This window comes from Crinia signifera, chromosome 1 (assembly GCF_055691185.1).
Source record: "Crinia signifera chromosome 1, ASM5569118v1, whole genome shotgun sequence".
Classification (NCBI taxonomy): domain Eukaryota; kingdom Metazoa; phylum Chordata; class Amphibia; order Anura; family Myobatrachidae; genus Crinia; species Crinia signifera.
The window spans coordinates 275276824-275294548 of record NC_139217.1 but is presented as its reverse complement, the minus strand read 5'-3'; the positions used below and the strand labels follow the sequence as shown (position 1 = coordinate 275294548).

General features: G+C 43.9%; 1 protein-coding gene across 1 annotated transcript in view; it reads left to right on the top strand.

Moving 5' to 3' along the window:
• Window positions 1-6873: 6873 nt before the first annotated feature.
• The window catches only part of LOC146028458 (prostaglandin reductase 1-like), a 30089-nt gene continuing 19237 nt past the window's right edge, over window positions 6874-17725 (top strand). The window contains exons 1-4 of the mRNA XM_083158311.1: window positions 6874-6990; window positions 7692-7819; window positions 10295-10340; window positions 10842-10901. Of these exons, the coding sequence (XP_083014437.1) occupies window positions 7714-7819; window positions 10295-10340; window positions 10842-10901 (212 nt within the window). The 5' untranslated portion in view covers window positions 6874-6990; window positions 7692-7713. The remainder of the gene's footprint in view (window positions 6991-7691; window positions 7820-10294; window positions 10341-10841; window positions 10902-17725) is intronic.

Here is a 17725-nt window from a genome sequence, read left to right as displayed (position 1 = left end):
TTAATGCATCCTGTCCTGTTTGTTTTTGCTGCTGCACTTGAGCAGTGTGAACTATTACCCAATTTGTCATGTATGATGACCCCCTAAGTCCTTCTCCACTGCAGAATTCCCTTTATTAACTCAATTTAGCATAGAAGTAGCTTGTTCATTTGTGTTCCCATAATGAATTACTTTACATTTTTCAATGTTAAACCACAGTTTCCACCTTTTCTCCCACCTTTCCAATTTAACTACTGTAAGTCACTTTGTAGTTTATCCACATCCTCCCCTGAGTTCATTTCCTTACTCCATTTGGTGTCATCAGCAAATATTGCAAACTTACTCTCTATGTCACTACCTATATCATTAATACATTAAACAAGGTGGGTCCCAATATTGAACCGTGCAGGCCCTACTTTGGACCTTACCCCAGCTGGAATGTATGCCATTTACCACCACTCTCTCTTCCTGATTGTGCAACCAGTTTTTAATCCAATTACAAATTTTATCTCCTACCCCAAAGTTACCTAGTTTTATTAATAACCTTTTATGAGGCACCATGTCAAAAGCTTAATGAAATCAAGAAGTATTACATTAACAGATTTCCCTAAGTCCACCCCCTACTGACTTCTTCATTGAAGCTAAACAAATGAGTCTGGCATGATCTATTTGAAATTTTGGATACTATATCTTATTATGCCTTCTTAAAAACTTCCCCCATAATGAATGTAAGGCTGACTGGTCTATAATTTTCAGGGTTAACCTTTTTACCATATTGGTACAATGTAAGCTATACGCCAGTCCCTTGGTACCATCCCAGAGTTTATTGATTCATTGAATATCAGATATAACGTTAGTGCTAAGACAGAACTCAATTATTTTAGTTTCCTAGGGTGTATTTCGTCCGGGCCAGGAGATATGTTACTATTTAGGTCTATTTTTGACTATTTCCTCACTCAAAGGTGTTTCAGGGAGGGTGTGTGGTGTCAGCTCCGGCCTCGATCAGTCTGTCTCTGTCGCAAAGTTGTGAGTGTTGTTCAGTCAGAGTTCCACACACTTGCACAGACTGGGAAAATCATTTGAGTAAGTGAGTTACAAATGGATTTGCAGATCAGCAATCCATTCGCAAGTCAAGCGTAGACTTGCACGGAACGGGACTTCACTCTGCCTGGGCAACGGCTACCTGATCAATGTCACACAGCAGTGCTGAGATTTGAATCAGGCCCACAGTTCTTTCAACCAGCAATAACACTAGGCTCATTTCACATATAGCACTCAGGTGAGCAGATAAGCAGGTAAAAAATGCTGGTTGGCTTTAAGTCACAGTCCATTTATCCATCTTTGGTAATAGACCCTTTCTTATCTAGTACTCAGGTTAGCAGGTAACATGCTGGTTGGCTTTAAGACACAATTCATATAATCAGCAATAGCAATAGGCCCCTTTCACATATAGCAATCAGGTGAGCAGGTAACAAATGCTAGTTCCCTTTAAATCCAAGTCACTTTATTCAGCTTTAGCAAGAGACCCTTTGATATGTATCACTGAGGTTAGCAGATAACAAATGCTGGGTGTCTTTAAGACACAGTTGTTATAACTAGCAATAGCATTAGGTGCCTTACACATATGTTACTCAGGTGAGCAGGGAACAAATGCTGGTTGGCCTTTAGTTACAATTACTCTATCCAGCTGTAGTCCTTTAATATGTAGCACTCAGTTGAGCAGATAAGCAGGCAACAAATGCTGGTTGGTTGCGACCGGTGTTCAGTGCTGCCTGGTATCAGGGGCGTAACTAGATGTTCATAGGCCCCATAACAAAAGTTTGTAAGGGCCCCTATTTACCAGTCAATACTGATACATTTAGATAGCACATCTAACTTACAGAGGGAAGATGGGCCCCCCAAAACTCTGGGCCCCATAGCAGCTGCACCCCCTGCACCTATGGTAGTTACGCCCTTGCCTCGTATGCTGACCACCACACTAAGCTGTACTCTATGCTCATGGTCTTGCTTTCCAGTGTCCTTCTGTGATAATACTCTGGTCCTCTGCTGGGGGTCTGTCTCATTGGCAACAACCAATTAAACAGATTCACATGCATAGATTAATATGAAGAAGGGATTCTTTTGCATCAGTCAATAAGAAGACTTTTCAAATTATATAAAGGAGTAAATATAGGAGCAAAACCATCTTATACATCTAATACTACATGACATTAAAATGACTTGCAGCTCAGAAAGACTTGTTTTATTACATTTGTTCGCCCTCTGGTGGGGAAACACATGTCTTACATGCCTTTACTTTTTAATGAGTGCATTTAGTTTAGAGTCATTGCTAATTAAAATAAAATAGAGTGCATGGGCCAGATTTAATAGCCTCCTAGTCCAGCGGCTGTGCAGGATGCAAGACGAACTCAGACTTGTATTAAAGGGGCAATCATCTACAAGGCATGTTTTTGCCACTTTAAGCAAAATGTCCGAGTTCAGCCGGCATCCCGCACAGCTGCTGGAATCAGAATATATCTGACCTCTATATATGAATGACAGTTTTTGCTATGTTATGATGCTATGGGAGGCCTCTGTGCAGTTTATTACTGGGTTTTTGATAAACTGTTGAAAATTGAAAGATTTATTAAGTTTGTAGTTCTATTTGCCAGTGTTATTACGTAAATAATTACAGATAGAGATTTATTAAATGATCAAATAAAGTTGACACAATTGAACGGATGGTGTAATGGTTAGCATTACTGCCTAACTGTACAGAGTTTCTATATTCTCCCAGTACTTGCGTGGGTTTCCTCCGGGTGCTCCGGTTTCCTCCCACATTCCAAAAATATACTGGTAGGCTAATTGGCTCCCAACAAAAATTAACCCTAGAATGTCTGTGTGCGCGTGTACATGTTGTAGGGAATATAGATTGTAAGCTCCACTGGGGCAGGGATTGATGTGAATGTTCATATATTCTCTGTAAAGCGCAGCGGAATATGTGTGCGCTATATAAGAAACTGTTAATAAATAAATAAATAAATTGTCAAATAAAATCATATTTTCAATTTGTTCAATGAAATACTATTAGATTTTAGAGAAAAAATACTATTATGAATTTGATGATTATTTTATATAATATAGGAAATAAAAAAAATATATTGCTCTTTAAATACATATGTGGTATGTTTAAAAAATAGAGTGACTCTTAATAAAATGTATAGAACCTTCTTTCATTCATGCCTGTTTTATCAGTCCCAGGTCCCACAATTTCTGATGGCAATCCTGATTTGTGCATGTGTACTTAGATTTCCAGCAAAATACAAGGGATGCAACTGTGGGGGAAACTCCTAATCACGATTACTGGCAGGGTCAACCTCATCAAAATGATTGCTCAGCGTAAGCTGCTTTATGCTCTGCATCATTCTCCTATGTATGTGCATCACAAGGTTTTTAAAAGTATTGATGGTTTTCTTTTTTCCATCATTTGGTCTAGTCGGAGAGTATGGATTAAATTTAATACGCTGACATGGACACGCACTTCTGGAGGCTTGGCTCTTCCCATGTTTAGGCTGTACTACCTAGCGCAGGGGTCTTCAACCTTTAAGACAGCGTGGGCCACCTAAAAAAATCCAGTGAAGCCCGAGGGCCACTAAAATCGCCTACGGAATTTCGGACAGCTCCATAGAATCACAGCTCCCCTATAACGTCAGCACAGTCCTTCATAGATAGTTGGCACAGCCGCCCATACTCAGCACATAACCCCACACACACACACACACACCCTAATAGTTATCAGCAGCCAATTTGGGTTCCAGTGCAAACAGTAAAATATGTGCCCCCCCATATATAACGTGATATTAAATAAATTGCACGCGCCCTAGGCGCGCTCCCAAAAACGGGTGTGACCTAATTATAAGGGGCGTGGTCTAATTATAACGAGTGTGAACTAGCAGGAAAACAATTACCTGACACCAGACATTGGTTACCGCAGGAATGGTCATTGTCCTCACACGCTTAAGTTGACTGAAGGCTGCACAATGACATATAAACATGAAGGCCCACACAGTGAAATAGTATGCCTCACAGATCAAACCCAAACAATGAAAGGCTACTTAAATCAATATACACTGTTACTGTCCGTAATGCCCATTACACATTGTGCATCACACCATAGTGTCCATTAGACATTATGCCACACACCGTAATACCTGTTGTACATTATGTCATACACCATAATGCCCATTACACATTATGCCGCACCGTGATGCCCATTACACATTAATCCACACAAAATTATGCCCATTGCACATTATGCCCCACACATGCCCATTATGCCACAGACCATAATGCCAGCAGTACTCCTGCTTATACATATGATGCCCCAGCAGTGCCCCTCACCTAATGCCCCAGCAGTGCCCATCACACACAATGCCCCAGCAGTGCCCCTCACACACAATGCCCCAGCAGTGCCCCTCACACACAATGCCCTAGCAGTGCCCCTCACACACAATGCCCCAGCAGTGCCCTCACCTAATGCCCCAGCAGTGCCCATCACACACAATGCCCCAGCAGTGCCCCTCACACACAATGCCCCAGCAGTGCCCCTCACACACAATGCCCTAGCAGTGCCCCTCACACACAATGCCCCAGCAGTGCCCCTCACACACAATGCCCCTCACACACAATGCCCCCAGTAATGCCCCACACACAATGCCCCCAGTAATGCCTGCAGCTTTGCCAGGTCTCCTGCTCCCTGCCAGATGTACCTCCTCATCCTGCAGCTTTGACGGGTCACCTGCTTCCACCATCCATGCCTCCTCCTGCAGTTTCGCCGGGTCCCCTCCGCCAGCTGTGCCTCCTCCTCCTGCAGTTCCAGTGCCGGGTCCCCTGCTCCCGCCAGCTGCGTCTCCTCCTCCCGCAGCTTCGCCGGGTCCCAACTTCCCAGCTCGTGACCAGACGTGCCTCCTCCTCCCTCAGCCGCGCTGGATCCACTCCTCTGCCCTGCCTGCAGCCAATGGAAATCGGGTAGGCGGCACCCAAGGGGACTCCATTACACTGCCTCCCTCGGCAGCATTTTCTTTTACTTAAAAAAGAAAAAATCCTGTGCATGGCGGGCCGGCGGGCAGGGGGCCACTGAGATCAGCTCCGCGGGCCACTCGTGGCCCGCGGGCCATGGGTTGAAGACCCCTGACCTAGCGGCTCCACTGGCTCATTTAGTTGAATGGGTTGCTGATGGGTCAGACACTACTTTGCCATCCCTGTTAATGTCTGAGGCTCCTCCCAGATTTACCCCTCAACATTTAGTATTGAGTGTCAATGTAACTTTGCTAAAGCTACCAATAGTGAAACAGGCTATACTTTTGTGGAGGGGTGCTGCTGCCATTCTTCCTGGGATGGGTTGAGATCCGGATTCGCCCTTAGATGGCAACAAAGAGTTTGGGGAATTGTCTAGGCTACAGTTACGCAAGGTATAAGATAAATGGGGTGTAATTAGAATTGGACAATTGTACCAATATGGTATATTTAAGACACTCCAACAATTACAAGTAGACTTTCCTATCCCTAATGTTTATTTTTCAGATCTCCAACTCGGACATGCTTGTACAACTTTTATGAATGTATACAGGACTCAGCTCTTAAGAAATGATTGACCTCAATTGGCGATAGACAGCTGATTTCCATAATTTACTCGACACTACTTAGTGCATTACATGATGATAATATGCCACAATTTAAATTAAAGTGGAAGTCGGACCTTTGATAAAACCATTTGAAACGCGTCAGGGGGCCTGCTGCCCACATTTTGGACTCTGGATGGTTCTGAACCAGCACCAAACGTCTTCATCTACAAAGTACACATCACCCTTTGGAATGTATTCTCTGCCACCCTGCCTTGTGCCATTTGCTCATCCTTTCCCTTCACGGTGAACTGGTCTTCAAACAAATCTGCACACCAGCTTTCCCACTGAGAACAGGAGGTTACCAGGATTATCTCATCACACCTAAGGTGGAAGGTAATTCAATATCCCCCACTTGGCACTTATTCATTTATTTACTGGAGCACATTTAGGAACGAACAGTCCATTTCCATAAACTAAGAATTCTTCATATCACTATTTTACTGTGAACATATTCAAGGAAATGTGGTTTTATTTTTTGATCACGTATTTGTTCTTTTATTTTTTTATTAAAAATGTATGATTGTAAAATCAGTCCATCCCATTTTTACGTTAATATTTTAGTGCTGCTACCATTTTCTTTTCATTTTTGTCATATTCTCTCCGGGACTGACTATCTTGGATTACAGCAGCTGCTGGTTGAAACAGATCCTGTCAAGAATCACCTACCTTAACTTTATTTATTAACAGTTTTTATATAGCACATACATACATATTCCGCAGCGCTTTACAGAGAAAATTTGAACATTCACATCAGTCCCTGACCCAGTGTACTAAACCTAAAATGCAGTAAAACCCCCGTTTTACAGCATTTTCAAATTTACAAAGCCCGTCCGCACCGTCTTCAGCAGACAGGGTATCGCCACCGCAATGCAGTGGCATCGCGGCGGGGGCGTGGCAAGGGGTGGCGATGTATGTTCCTAATTATCCTATTGTTTTTCGTTCGTCCACCCCCCTCCTTTTAGTCTATTAACTCTTATGAGCAGGGCCCTCCTTCCTCACGTACTCACCCTACCTCTTTACCTCACCAGCGCTCCTGTCCTGTTCTTCCCTTTCTCTACTTCATCTTTAGTCTCCTTGACAATTTTGACACCTACTTAAGAACTGATGCATTTTATTTCTACCAGCTATACCCCTATTTATGCTGTATTCTATCAACACACCCTGTACGTTTTCTAGCACTCCGCCCCACATTTTTATGATTTTTGTAGTACATAAAGGACTGAGGGGGGGGGGACAACACTTGAGTAAGGGGTTTGGTCAATTGCAAAGCCTGCACACTTGTAAGCAAGGGCTCAGAGTAAAGCAAATAGAATACCTTTCCCTGCAATCAGGATCGCTCCATTGTCAGGTACTGTAAATTGTACAGTAAAACTATAGGATAAAAGTCTCTGCTACATTCATACATTCTGCATATCTATAAAAGAGACAATTTCTTAGGAATTGCAGTAAATGTATGTTTGTATTTTTGGATCTAATTGCAAAAAACAAGCTGGTAATTCTAGTGCATCTGTTTATTAGAGGCAGTGTTATATATTCTCTGACTAAATATCTCCTTAGGGATTATTTTTAATGGTTGTTTAGTATGATGTGCTTATAACATACACAGCCAATTCATGATTGAATCAATAATGCCTCTAATACTTGGTACACACTGAGCAATATATCAGTATATTGTGCATATTGTCTACTGTGTATAAATAATATCATTAGCGATGCACACTCCCCCCCCCCCCCCCATCATCTGTACATGCGGCACAATGTTGACTTTATCATCAGTGAGCACAGCGTCAATTCCCGGAGACAGAGGAGCTGGCGGCATGGCCAGTGGCTTTACAGCCCAGTCCAGCCCATGATGCAAAATGACGCGATTCACATCATTTTAGTCCCGCCCCCTCCCCAAAGAGCTGCAAATTCCAGAATTTGTTTCAGGGGAGCCGAGGGTTGGGGGAGCAGAGAGGGGGACTGATTTTCGGGAGCCTTCTTGCCATTCCGTGAGGGTAAGCAATTATGTATTTAATTTATCTCATACCTTTGGCTTTTCATTTCTAGCTTTATAATACAGCGACTCAAAATGGTTGTGTCAGAATCATGGACTATGGTGAGACATTTTGAAGGTGTTCCTAAACCAGAGGACTTCAAATTAATTGAGAAAGAGTTGCCACCACTTAAAGATGGAGGTAAGATAATTCCCGGGCCTTAAGTAGACATTTTGGCACACCAATCAAGAGAGAGCATCAGCACCCCCCACCCCATATATATTTTATGCCCACTACCAGGGCACTTTCTAGGGCCAGGCAATCCAGGCAATCACACGGAGCGCTGCATACAGTATTACATGGGGCCTGGCTTGCCACATAGAATATGGTGAAAATGTCTCAATTGTTAAGAATGCTAGAGAAAATGGTGGCCATTTTTGGAACAGACATTTACTGTGCTAACAGCAGTAACCACAGAGTATGTGGGTGACTCTCGCTTCAGTCTAACCCTCCGCCCCCCTGTTAAGTGCCTAAACCTAACTCTCCACCCTCCCCTGCTGCCTAACACCAAGTCAATTATTATAAGCAGCTATTCTGCTTATTATGCAATGTATTCTGCATCCCGGCAGGTGGTATGCCAGCAGCAGCAGTTACAATACAGATTCTAGCATCCTGACTACCGTAAGGAGACCAACGCCGGAATGTCATCATTGGTGAGGATAGTGGCACTGAAATTCTCACTGCTGACATTCCAAACATAAGTATGCAAAGGCAAGGCTGCCAAAAGCACCACCAGGACCCAGTAAAAAGGGAGGGCACAACCAACAGGGGGCATGGCCACGCCCCTTTAAAAAATCAATTTAGCAGGGGGTGTGGGTTGTGTACGGGTGGCCGACCAGGGAGAGAGAGAAAACAGGCTGAGAAAGTAAAGTTGCCTCTCTTCCCTACTCAACACATGGCACTGAGCAACATGTGTTGAGCAGAAGAGAGAGGCTGTGCCGCCCCCCCCCCCCCCCCCCCCCTGCGCTCGCCACACTATATAAAATCATTTCCTCGCCGACGTGGATAGTGGGGGTATGAAAAGGTCGGAGGACGCGTTCCGCCGCCGCTTGCCACGCTTCGGGCTGGCGTGGATAGTGGGGGTGTTTTAGGAACACATTCACACCAGCCATATCTTACATCTGAGACAGTAATGACGACATGTGTTAACAAAGAACTGTACTTTTTACTTAAATATATGAAAAATAATGATAAAGATAATAACAATAATGATTCAATAACAATAAAGATAAAAAAGATAAAAGATACTATCAATAATGATTAGATAAGAATTAATCGATTAAAACACTAAATCATTAATAAATCAGGAATAATTGACAATAAAAAGATAATAATTTATCCTCTTTAGGAAGGAGGGTCAGTGCGAAGAGCACTCTTTCAAAAGAGTTCTCCACACCCAATGTTTTCCTCCAAATATATTCTTGGAGGTACCGCTGCAACATGTGGCGTGCCGTACCCCTCTGACGCTTGTTGCCCCACTTGCATGCGCCCCACATGCGCTCGATATTCTGCGTATGCACGCCTGTTGAAGGATCGACAAAATTGTATCGATGGTTAACTTGGGCATGAAAATACCCTGCACGTTCCAGTTACTCTGTGGTGTAACCCCTCCAACAGTCACTATAAATAGTGGTGCCTGCCTCGATGTTGTCCACAATGCCACCATCAATGTGGCAGCATCTCTCCGAGGCACCATACACAGAGAACACTGGCCCGTCTCACAACAGATACCGCCAAAAACCCACTGCTGTGGGAGCATACGGCCAACATTATATTTCCTGCGGACAAACATGCTTTTGTCGACCTTGATGATCTTCCCTGGCCCTCACACGTGCAGGCCTCTCTCATCCATGTGTTGTATAAGAAGGCAGTCTTTTTGGACATATCCAGCTCGTCCTGACAAAACTGGATTGATGTCATCTCCTGGGCCCAGGCATAAATGACCATGGTGACGAAAGACAAGCGGCACCCCGGGAACTAGTGCGCCGCTCGCACACTCACCTTCAATCTGCAGACTTTAACGTGGCAGCGCCACAGGTTCTCTCATAGCGTGTCCATTTTCACACATCTGCGACACAGGAAGGAGGTTGTGCCCTTGGAAGAACACTATCGCCTCCTCCTTCGACTGAGGCAGCGTAAAGAAATTCATTGCGGATGCAGCCATCACAATAAACTCTAGAAATTTGTGATAAATCACTAAAAATCACTGGGAGCTCTGAGGTACACTTCTTGTCAAGACAGAATATCACCTCAGAGTGATTTCAGGGGGCGGGAATGTCAGGGAGCGGGAACAGGAAAATCGCATTGCATCGCATGGCATGCAAAAAGCGCATGCAATGCGATTTCACTACGTTAGCATACTTAGAAAATCTGGGCGCCGTGCTAGGAAACCCATACAGAGTACCCATACATCTGGGCCAGTTTAACAACATTCTTTAAGACCTTGGGGTGGATGCATCAGTCATTACATTTTTTATTTGAAACATTCTTCCACTGACCACATGCATATCAGTGTTAACTAATGTTGTTTCATGACTAAAGTCAAATTATTTATAATTTATATTTTAAGCTTATGGGTTTTTTTTGTTTTTTTTTGTTCTCCAAAATTTTTTTTAGAGATCTTGCTGAAATCTGAATTTTGGAGTGTAGACCCATACATGAGGTAATTTAACAAAACAGATTATCTCTTTCATTTTTCAGAGGTTTTAAATCTTTGATATTACACATAACATGGATGCCATAAGCGTGTATAAAATGTGAAATTTGACAAAATGAGCACCACAGATGCTCTATAAATGATCCATAAACTGTGGGCAAAATTTAATAGGGTGGGGGAATCAGAAAGTGAGAGATTTTGGGAGAGTTTTCCCATTTTTTATTAAAGTGGCAATCATTTACACTGAGAAAAAAAATAAGGTTGATTTTGCTATGTTATTGATTGCAGCTTCAAAAAATTGGAACACTCGCCCAAAATCGCTCACTTTCTGATTCTCACCCTATTACATTTGGTCTCATATGTCAATACATATTTTAGTCCATATCTGCAGCCCTTCTCCCTTTTGATTACATTAATTATGCAATTCATATAATCTGGGCCCTTTGTTGCTTGCAATGTTATTGCTGATTTAATACAAATATGTATAACTGTTTTTTTACTCTTAAGACCATACAGTAAGCGCTCATTGAAAGAAGGAGATGTCATAATGGGATCTCAAGTTGCCAGGTAAGATCAGTCTTGTAATATGTCCCATATGTTTCAATTTCTTGGGGCTTCCACCTCCTCCTCTGGGAATCAGATTTCAGAAACATATGTTACCTTATACTGCACAGTACTATATTGTATTTTCTAAAGTCTTTGCTGTTATTAAACTGGCACATTATAATGCATTGACTATATTTATGAAAAGCCCAGCAATATGGTGTCTGGCCACACCCCCTCTGTGGAATGATCACAACCATAAACATGGGCCCCTACCACTGAATTTCCCCAGTGGGCCCTTCATGGCCCAATCCAACCTTGTGAAAGTTGACCATAACCAGAAAAAGAGACCACAAACTCCTCATATGATGTAGTTCCAGTATTCAATCTAATATTGAGGGCAGGATGTATTAAAATACATTGCCGCCCCTCGCCACGCTACCACAGCCATGCTATGGCATATGTACTAACATATGCGACTAGCATTGCAAAGCGGTGACGGAGGCCTCCACGATACCTGTGATGTGGTGTGTGGGGGGTCTCCGTCACATACCTGGTCTCTCCCTCTTCAAGTTCTCCGGCCTGTATGGGAAGCAGCTGTCCCCGGCACCTCCTCCTTTTCCCTGCAGTCGGAAGGACCTCCGGCTGTGTTGCTAGGGGGAGGAGGAGTTTGACGGAGGTGTATGCCGGGACTCAGAGTGAGGTCGGCGGCGGGCAGCAATAAGAAGCCCATAGGTGAGGACGCGGTGGCCGGATCTTAGTAGAAAAAAAGGGTTTTACCGCATTTTTCCCATAGTACATCCTGCCAAGTGAATGGTATTGTGCACTGTAATGCTACCAATGATATGCCTTAATTAACAATCCAGTAATACTCTACCTCTTTGCTAGATAGTGTTGTACGTAACTGCTGCTACTGTCGGTTACTAATTCCTTTAGTCACCTGTACCATTTACACTGGTTCAGATAAATGGCCTGATTCAAACTTGAATTTGCAAATCAGGACATAATCGCAAATCGCATTACACATACGCAAGGGTGAATAGCAACAGAAAATGCTTATGAATCATAAGTACAATGTGGCCAACTTTGACTGACAGGAAGCCAGTATTTGATGGTGGAAACATGATGTTTTCTGGGTGTGTCTGAAAAACGCAGGCCTGCCAAAACGTTTTTGAAGAGAGTCTGTGATGTCAGCGATGACCCTGCCTCAGTCGCAGATTTGTGTAAGCCTCAGACCTGCTCACTATTGCACAGATGGAAAAAACTCTTTGATGGTTCGGGAATTGCTTAAGGTTTTGCGAATGAATACAGATTAGCTATCCATTTACAATTCTCTCGCAATTTAGCAAGGGGAGTTTATCTGTCTCGGCAGTGGCTTACTCCTTGGAGTCCACTGCAAATTCTCACAAAAGCAGTCAAGTCTGAATCACACCAAAAATATATTTTGCAGAACTGCCAGAAGCTCATGTCACAATATACTGTACACTAATTTACCTAATTAACTTATTGCCAAGATAAGAGTATAATAGATGATTGCCATGTAAGGAAGAGTATAATAGATTGCCAAGTAAGAAAGAGTACAGTATAATAGATTGCCAAGTAAGCAGTGGCGTAGCTATAGCACCGCAGCCCCCGCGGTCGCGGGGGGGCGCTGTGCATATGGGGGCGCCGGGGGGGCTGCGGTGCTATAGTAAACCCCCCGCCCCCCATCCCCCGCAGGCTTACCTGTCCAGTGTCCGCGCGTCCCGGCTCCCCTCCTGGCTTCAATCAATGCTATGGAGACGGACCACGATAAAATGGCCGCCCCATAAAGCAGACTGTTCTCTGAAACTGTCTGCGGTATGGGGGCGGCCATTTTATCGTGGTCCGTCTGCATAGAATTAATTGAAGCCAGGAGGGGAGCCGGGACGCGCGGCGGACAGGTATGCCTGCGGCAATGGGGGGGGGAGGGGGGGGGCGCCCCCCCATTAACGGCGGGGGGGCCCCAAACAAAGCTGCGCCACTGCAAGTAAGGAAGTGTAGAATATGTGTTTGCCAAATAAGGCAGAGTATAATAGATGATTGCCAAGTAAGGAAGTGTAGGATAAGTGTTTGCCAAGTAAGGAAGGCATAAGTATGTTGAAATGTTTGTACTGCTAGCAGTGGTACCGCAGCTCAATAGTACACGCCAGCAGATCTTACAAGAAAACACAGTGCTTAACCAGTGGAGTAGTTTATTTAGCTGTAGTGTGGATGTACAGCCTTGCACAGAGTTATGCATGTAAAAGACATGGATCAAGATGTACTAAACCTTGAAAAGTGATAAAATGGAATGTGATAAACCACCAGCCAATCAGCACCTAGCTGTCATTTTTCAAACACAGTCTGTGACATGGCAGTAAGAAGCTGATTGGCTCGATGTTTATCACTCTCCATTTGATCACTTTTCAAGCTTAGTACATCTGGCCCTCGTTATGAAGCAGAGCTTATACAGAGAATAGAGACACCACCCGGTAACTGTATGAAGGTTACAAGTGGCTTGGAGTGCCGTGGATTGCAATCTCACTAAGCTAAGTGGAACATGTCTGTCACACTGTGGTGCTCTAACTCAGTTACAAGATGGCGCCATATATGTATCAAGATGGCGCCATGCAACCAAGGGAGTAATTACCATAGGTGCAAGGGGTGCAGCTGCTATGGGGCCCAGAGCTGAAGGGGGCCCATCTTTGCTGTGTAAGTAATATGTTTTGCATACATTAATCACCAGGAGTTGCTAAATAGGGGGCCCTTAAAAAAATTTGCTATAGGGCCTACGAATATCTAGTGTGGAAGCCTAGGTACACACACGCCATTTTGTGATAGTATGGCCGCCATTTTGGTTCGCAGAGTTGCGCAAATAAAGTTTCCATACCCGAGTATGTGTGACAATGTGGACCAGAAGAGTAGACATACTATCACACATAAATTCATAATAACACACTTACACGAAATGATATATAGTTAAAAGGTTTAGAACGCCACACATAGCTTAGTTAGCCCTGCACACACCTGATTGTATCGTGTTTAGTACCGTTCCGTTCAGCTCATCATGCAAAGTATTCCGGTCATTGCGAATATTTCGCAATGTACACGGCCCGATAGTTATGGACAAAATCCATATTCCAGAGACAGTTTCTGTTGTAAGTAGTTAACAAAGGAAACTAGCTCAAACCGGTTCTTATCCTTGCTGACGCCGAAACCACCAAACAAAGGACTCTTAAAGTTCACTCCCCTGCACCTGGTCAGACCAGGTACAGCGTCTAACCTCCAATCACAGTGGACCGGACATATGATCTCTGACCAATGAGAATGGCCTTTGACCTCCCCTTTCTGACCCTATAAGATAGGCGACCCAGAGCAGCCAGGGTCTCTTCGGCACAACTACTTTCCCTGGACCTTCCTACCGGACTATCGCTCATTCCTGAACGATAGTGAGCTCTGACCGGACTGCTTTTCACATACTAGATGACCACGGTAAACGGTTGCATTTTCACGGTATTTATTCTTAAAGTATTGTTGGCTGATTGTGTTTTGTATTTGTATTCTTTCCCCTTAGCAGAGTTTGTTTAGTATTCATTGTTATTGTATTGTATCACTTGTTATACCTGTTTATTCTTATTTCTGTAACCCCCTTTTGTCCATTAGGGACTTTAATACAATCTTTTTACGGAGTTCTAACCTCCTTACTTCTATTCAGTGGTCGTGTCTAGTTATTCGCATAATAGCGATAAGGTACATTAAGGACTCTGTCCTTACATTGCGGACTCTGTCCTTTAAGGTATATTCGCACAATTGGAGACAAAGTCCTGCGAAAGGATCTCTTATTAAGGTATCGGTTCTTGGTGTATAACATACAATAGACTGTACGCTGCGCTGCGCTACGTTTTGTTCGCACGCAGTTAGGTATAAAGGGTACGTTGGTTGCGGACTTATTACGTAACCAACGCTTTTCACTTATCGTCACTCTGGTTATATTTTAATCACCATTAACAATTGGGGTGCTCGCCCGGTCGTTTCACAGTCCGGAACTCAGTACCAGGCGTGCGACTCGACCTATACCAGCAAAAGGGTGGAAGTATTTATTTGTTTCCATTGCTGGATAGGCCGAGTCCGCGGCGGTGCGGGGTTCGGGAAGTGCTAGCGCTGAACCCGGAGTACAATAAGTGAAAGCCACATGTTTTAAAGCATATCATACCTAAGTGTTTAGTAAACTGTACTTCTGCCTGCCACAAGTAGTTTAACGGGGTATAGTGTCTTGGGCTGCTTGTTTATTATAGTATATGTACCACGTGCGATAAGGTTCGCACACGTGGAATCTGTGTTTATTATAGTACATAGAGGATCCCCTCTGTGCAAAACTATAATTGTTTATTGTTAGCTACCGCAAAAACAGGGACTCCGCCACGTGGCGACAAGTCCTGGGCCTTTTGCAGTAACGTAAAGCGTCTATTGTGTATTACGCAAGGTGCGCGCGCACGTGCCCACATCGGGAAAGTTTCGCATCTTTGTACGTGGTTTACGGAATTAAGTGCGGGATTTATTTCGCATCTTGATACGTAACTCTCGGACAGAGTTAAGGGATTTATTCCACATTTAGGCGCAATTACTGCGTATAGCGAAACCCGAGCGCAACCTTGCAAATACACTATAGAACACGTGGGTGGCCGATTCATCGGCGGCCTGTGAACAAGCGCACGTACACACGTGGCTGTTCATTGGTACTGCACACGCAGCACACATAGGAAGAAGTGAACAGTATTTAAACCACTAGCTTTATTTAAACAGTATAGTAATATACTGCGAATGAAGCGGTGATTTAAGAAAAGAAAATAAGGTTTTCTTTTTGTTCATTTTCTCATAAGCAAGCAACTCAAGCATTATTTTAATAGATTCCTATAGCTTATTATAAGGGATTTATACCTGCATAAGAATCTAGTGAAAAGCTACCGGCCTGGGAAAAATTTTCTGTACAGAAATATTTCAAAAATAAGCATAAGACCTAGGTGTAAATAGCGCCCAGTGTGAAAAAGAACTGAGGCGGACGGGTGTGGGACGGACACAACCCAAGCGCAGTGTAATAGGACAGGTCCAGTTAGGACAGGGTGTACGTGCCGACGTACACATAGGAACTGCCCCTTCAGTGGAATTAATTCCGCTAGGAGGGTACAAGAAGATATATCGGAACGCACTTGTTTCCGATTAGCTACTTTAGAAATCCGATTTTTGGGGGTATAGGAAAACAAGTTTGTTATACCCTGGAAAAATTGTGCCGCATCAAGCAAGTTGGCTAGAAGTTCGCTGCTAGTTGAGAGCTTGGTGATTGAGTATAATACCTCGTATCCTTCGCACCTGCTTGACTGTGGGATGTTCTAGGAAGCTGTAGAAGTGAGTGTTTGGGGAGCTCTCAGATAAGTAATAACCCACCGATATCTATTAAGCTGTGAACGTTTATTCCTGTAACTATGGGTAATAACGGGTCACGCTGTGATAACGTGCATGTTAGGGAGGAAGCAAGCCAGCCAAAAGGATCGGCTGCTTTTATTATGTGCAAGAAGCACGGTGAACTCGCAGTTGTTTACCAAAATAAATGGAGAAAAATGACACAAGGCAGCAAGTTAGAATTTCCCAGTGTTGGTAGCTTCGATCCAGAAATCTTATCGGCAGTAAAAGATGAAATATGCCTACTCTCCAGCCGTAAGGAGAGAGTGAAGCATATAGATATTCTTAAATTGTGGCAGAAGGAAGGACAGGAACAATGGGGAATCAAAGGTCTGGCAATACCGGACACAATCAGCCACAATAAAAATGCAACCGTTGCCGCAATAGAATCAGCTCCCCCACCCCCATATGTGCCGAAGGGGTTAATGACTTATAAGAAAGACATAAGTAATAATGTATCCATTGCTAACTTGTACCCTGTTTTTACCCTCTATAAGCAAGATACAGATCCACAAGGGAGATTCCTGACATCAGCCATCCCTTGCGAAACTAGCGGAAAGGAGGGAGAGGCTGAGACAGCCCAAGCTGCTGCTGCCGTTCTGGTCGAGGAGATGGCTGATGCCAGGAACACGATTGGAGACACAGGTAAGTACACACAACACAGCACAGAGATAGTTGCTCCTGAGATGTTGTCCAATGGTGCAGGGGGGATACAGATCCGCCCTCTGCACACAGTGGAACCTCCTTGTGGACGGGGAGACGGGGATGAGGTAATGCCTGTAAAGGATAGTAACATGCACAATACATGGACACGATTGGAACGTCATTCAATCATCAAAAATTTCCCTGATCCCAGCAAAGATCTGGCAAAGTGTCAGAAATTTGTAAGGGAGCGAGGAAATTCAGATGAGCCCACCAATAAAGATTGGCGATACATGTTGAGAGCTTGCCTCCCTTCGCACATAAATGTCCAGAAGTTCATTCGAGACAGTGGTGTGGAGGGCGATAAGATTTTAACTGAACAGGGCAACCAGGAAAATATACGCCTAATAAATATACAATTGGGTGTATATTTCCCAGCGACAGTTGAAAATACCCTAGGGTTCACCATCACACAGAAAGATGGTGAAGTAACTAGCGAATATTTCAACCGGGGTTTGATGGCGATATCAAAATACACTGGTGTCTCTAAACCTAAGGACGACCCCCACTTGAGGGAGCTGATTGTGTCTGTGCTGGTGGAAGGGCTTAACAAAAACCTGAGAGCCAGAGTCCAAACTTCCTTTCCAAATTGGCGTGGAATGACAGTAGACGCCCTACGGAAATCTGCTGTGGACCACGACCGCAACATTAAGAAGCACAGGGAACTGCAAACTGACAAACTAATGATG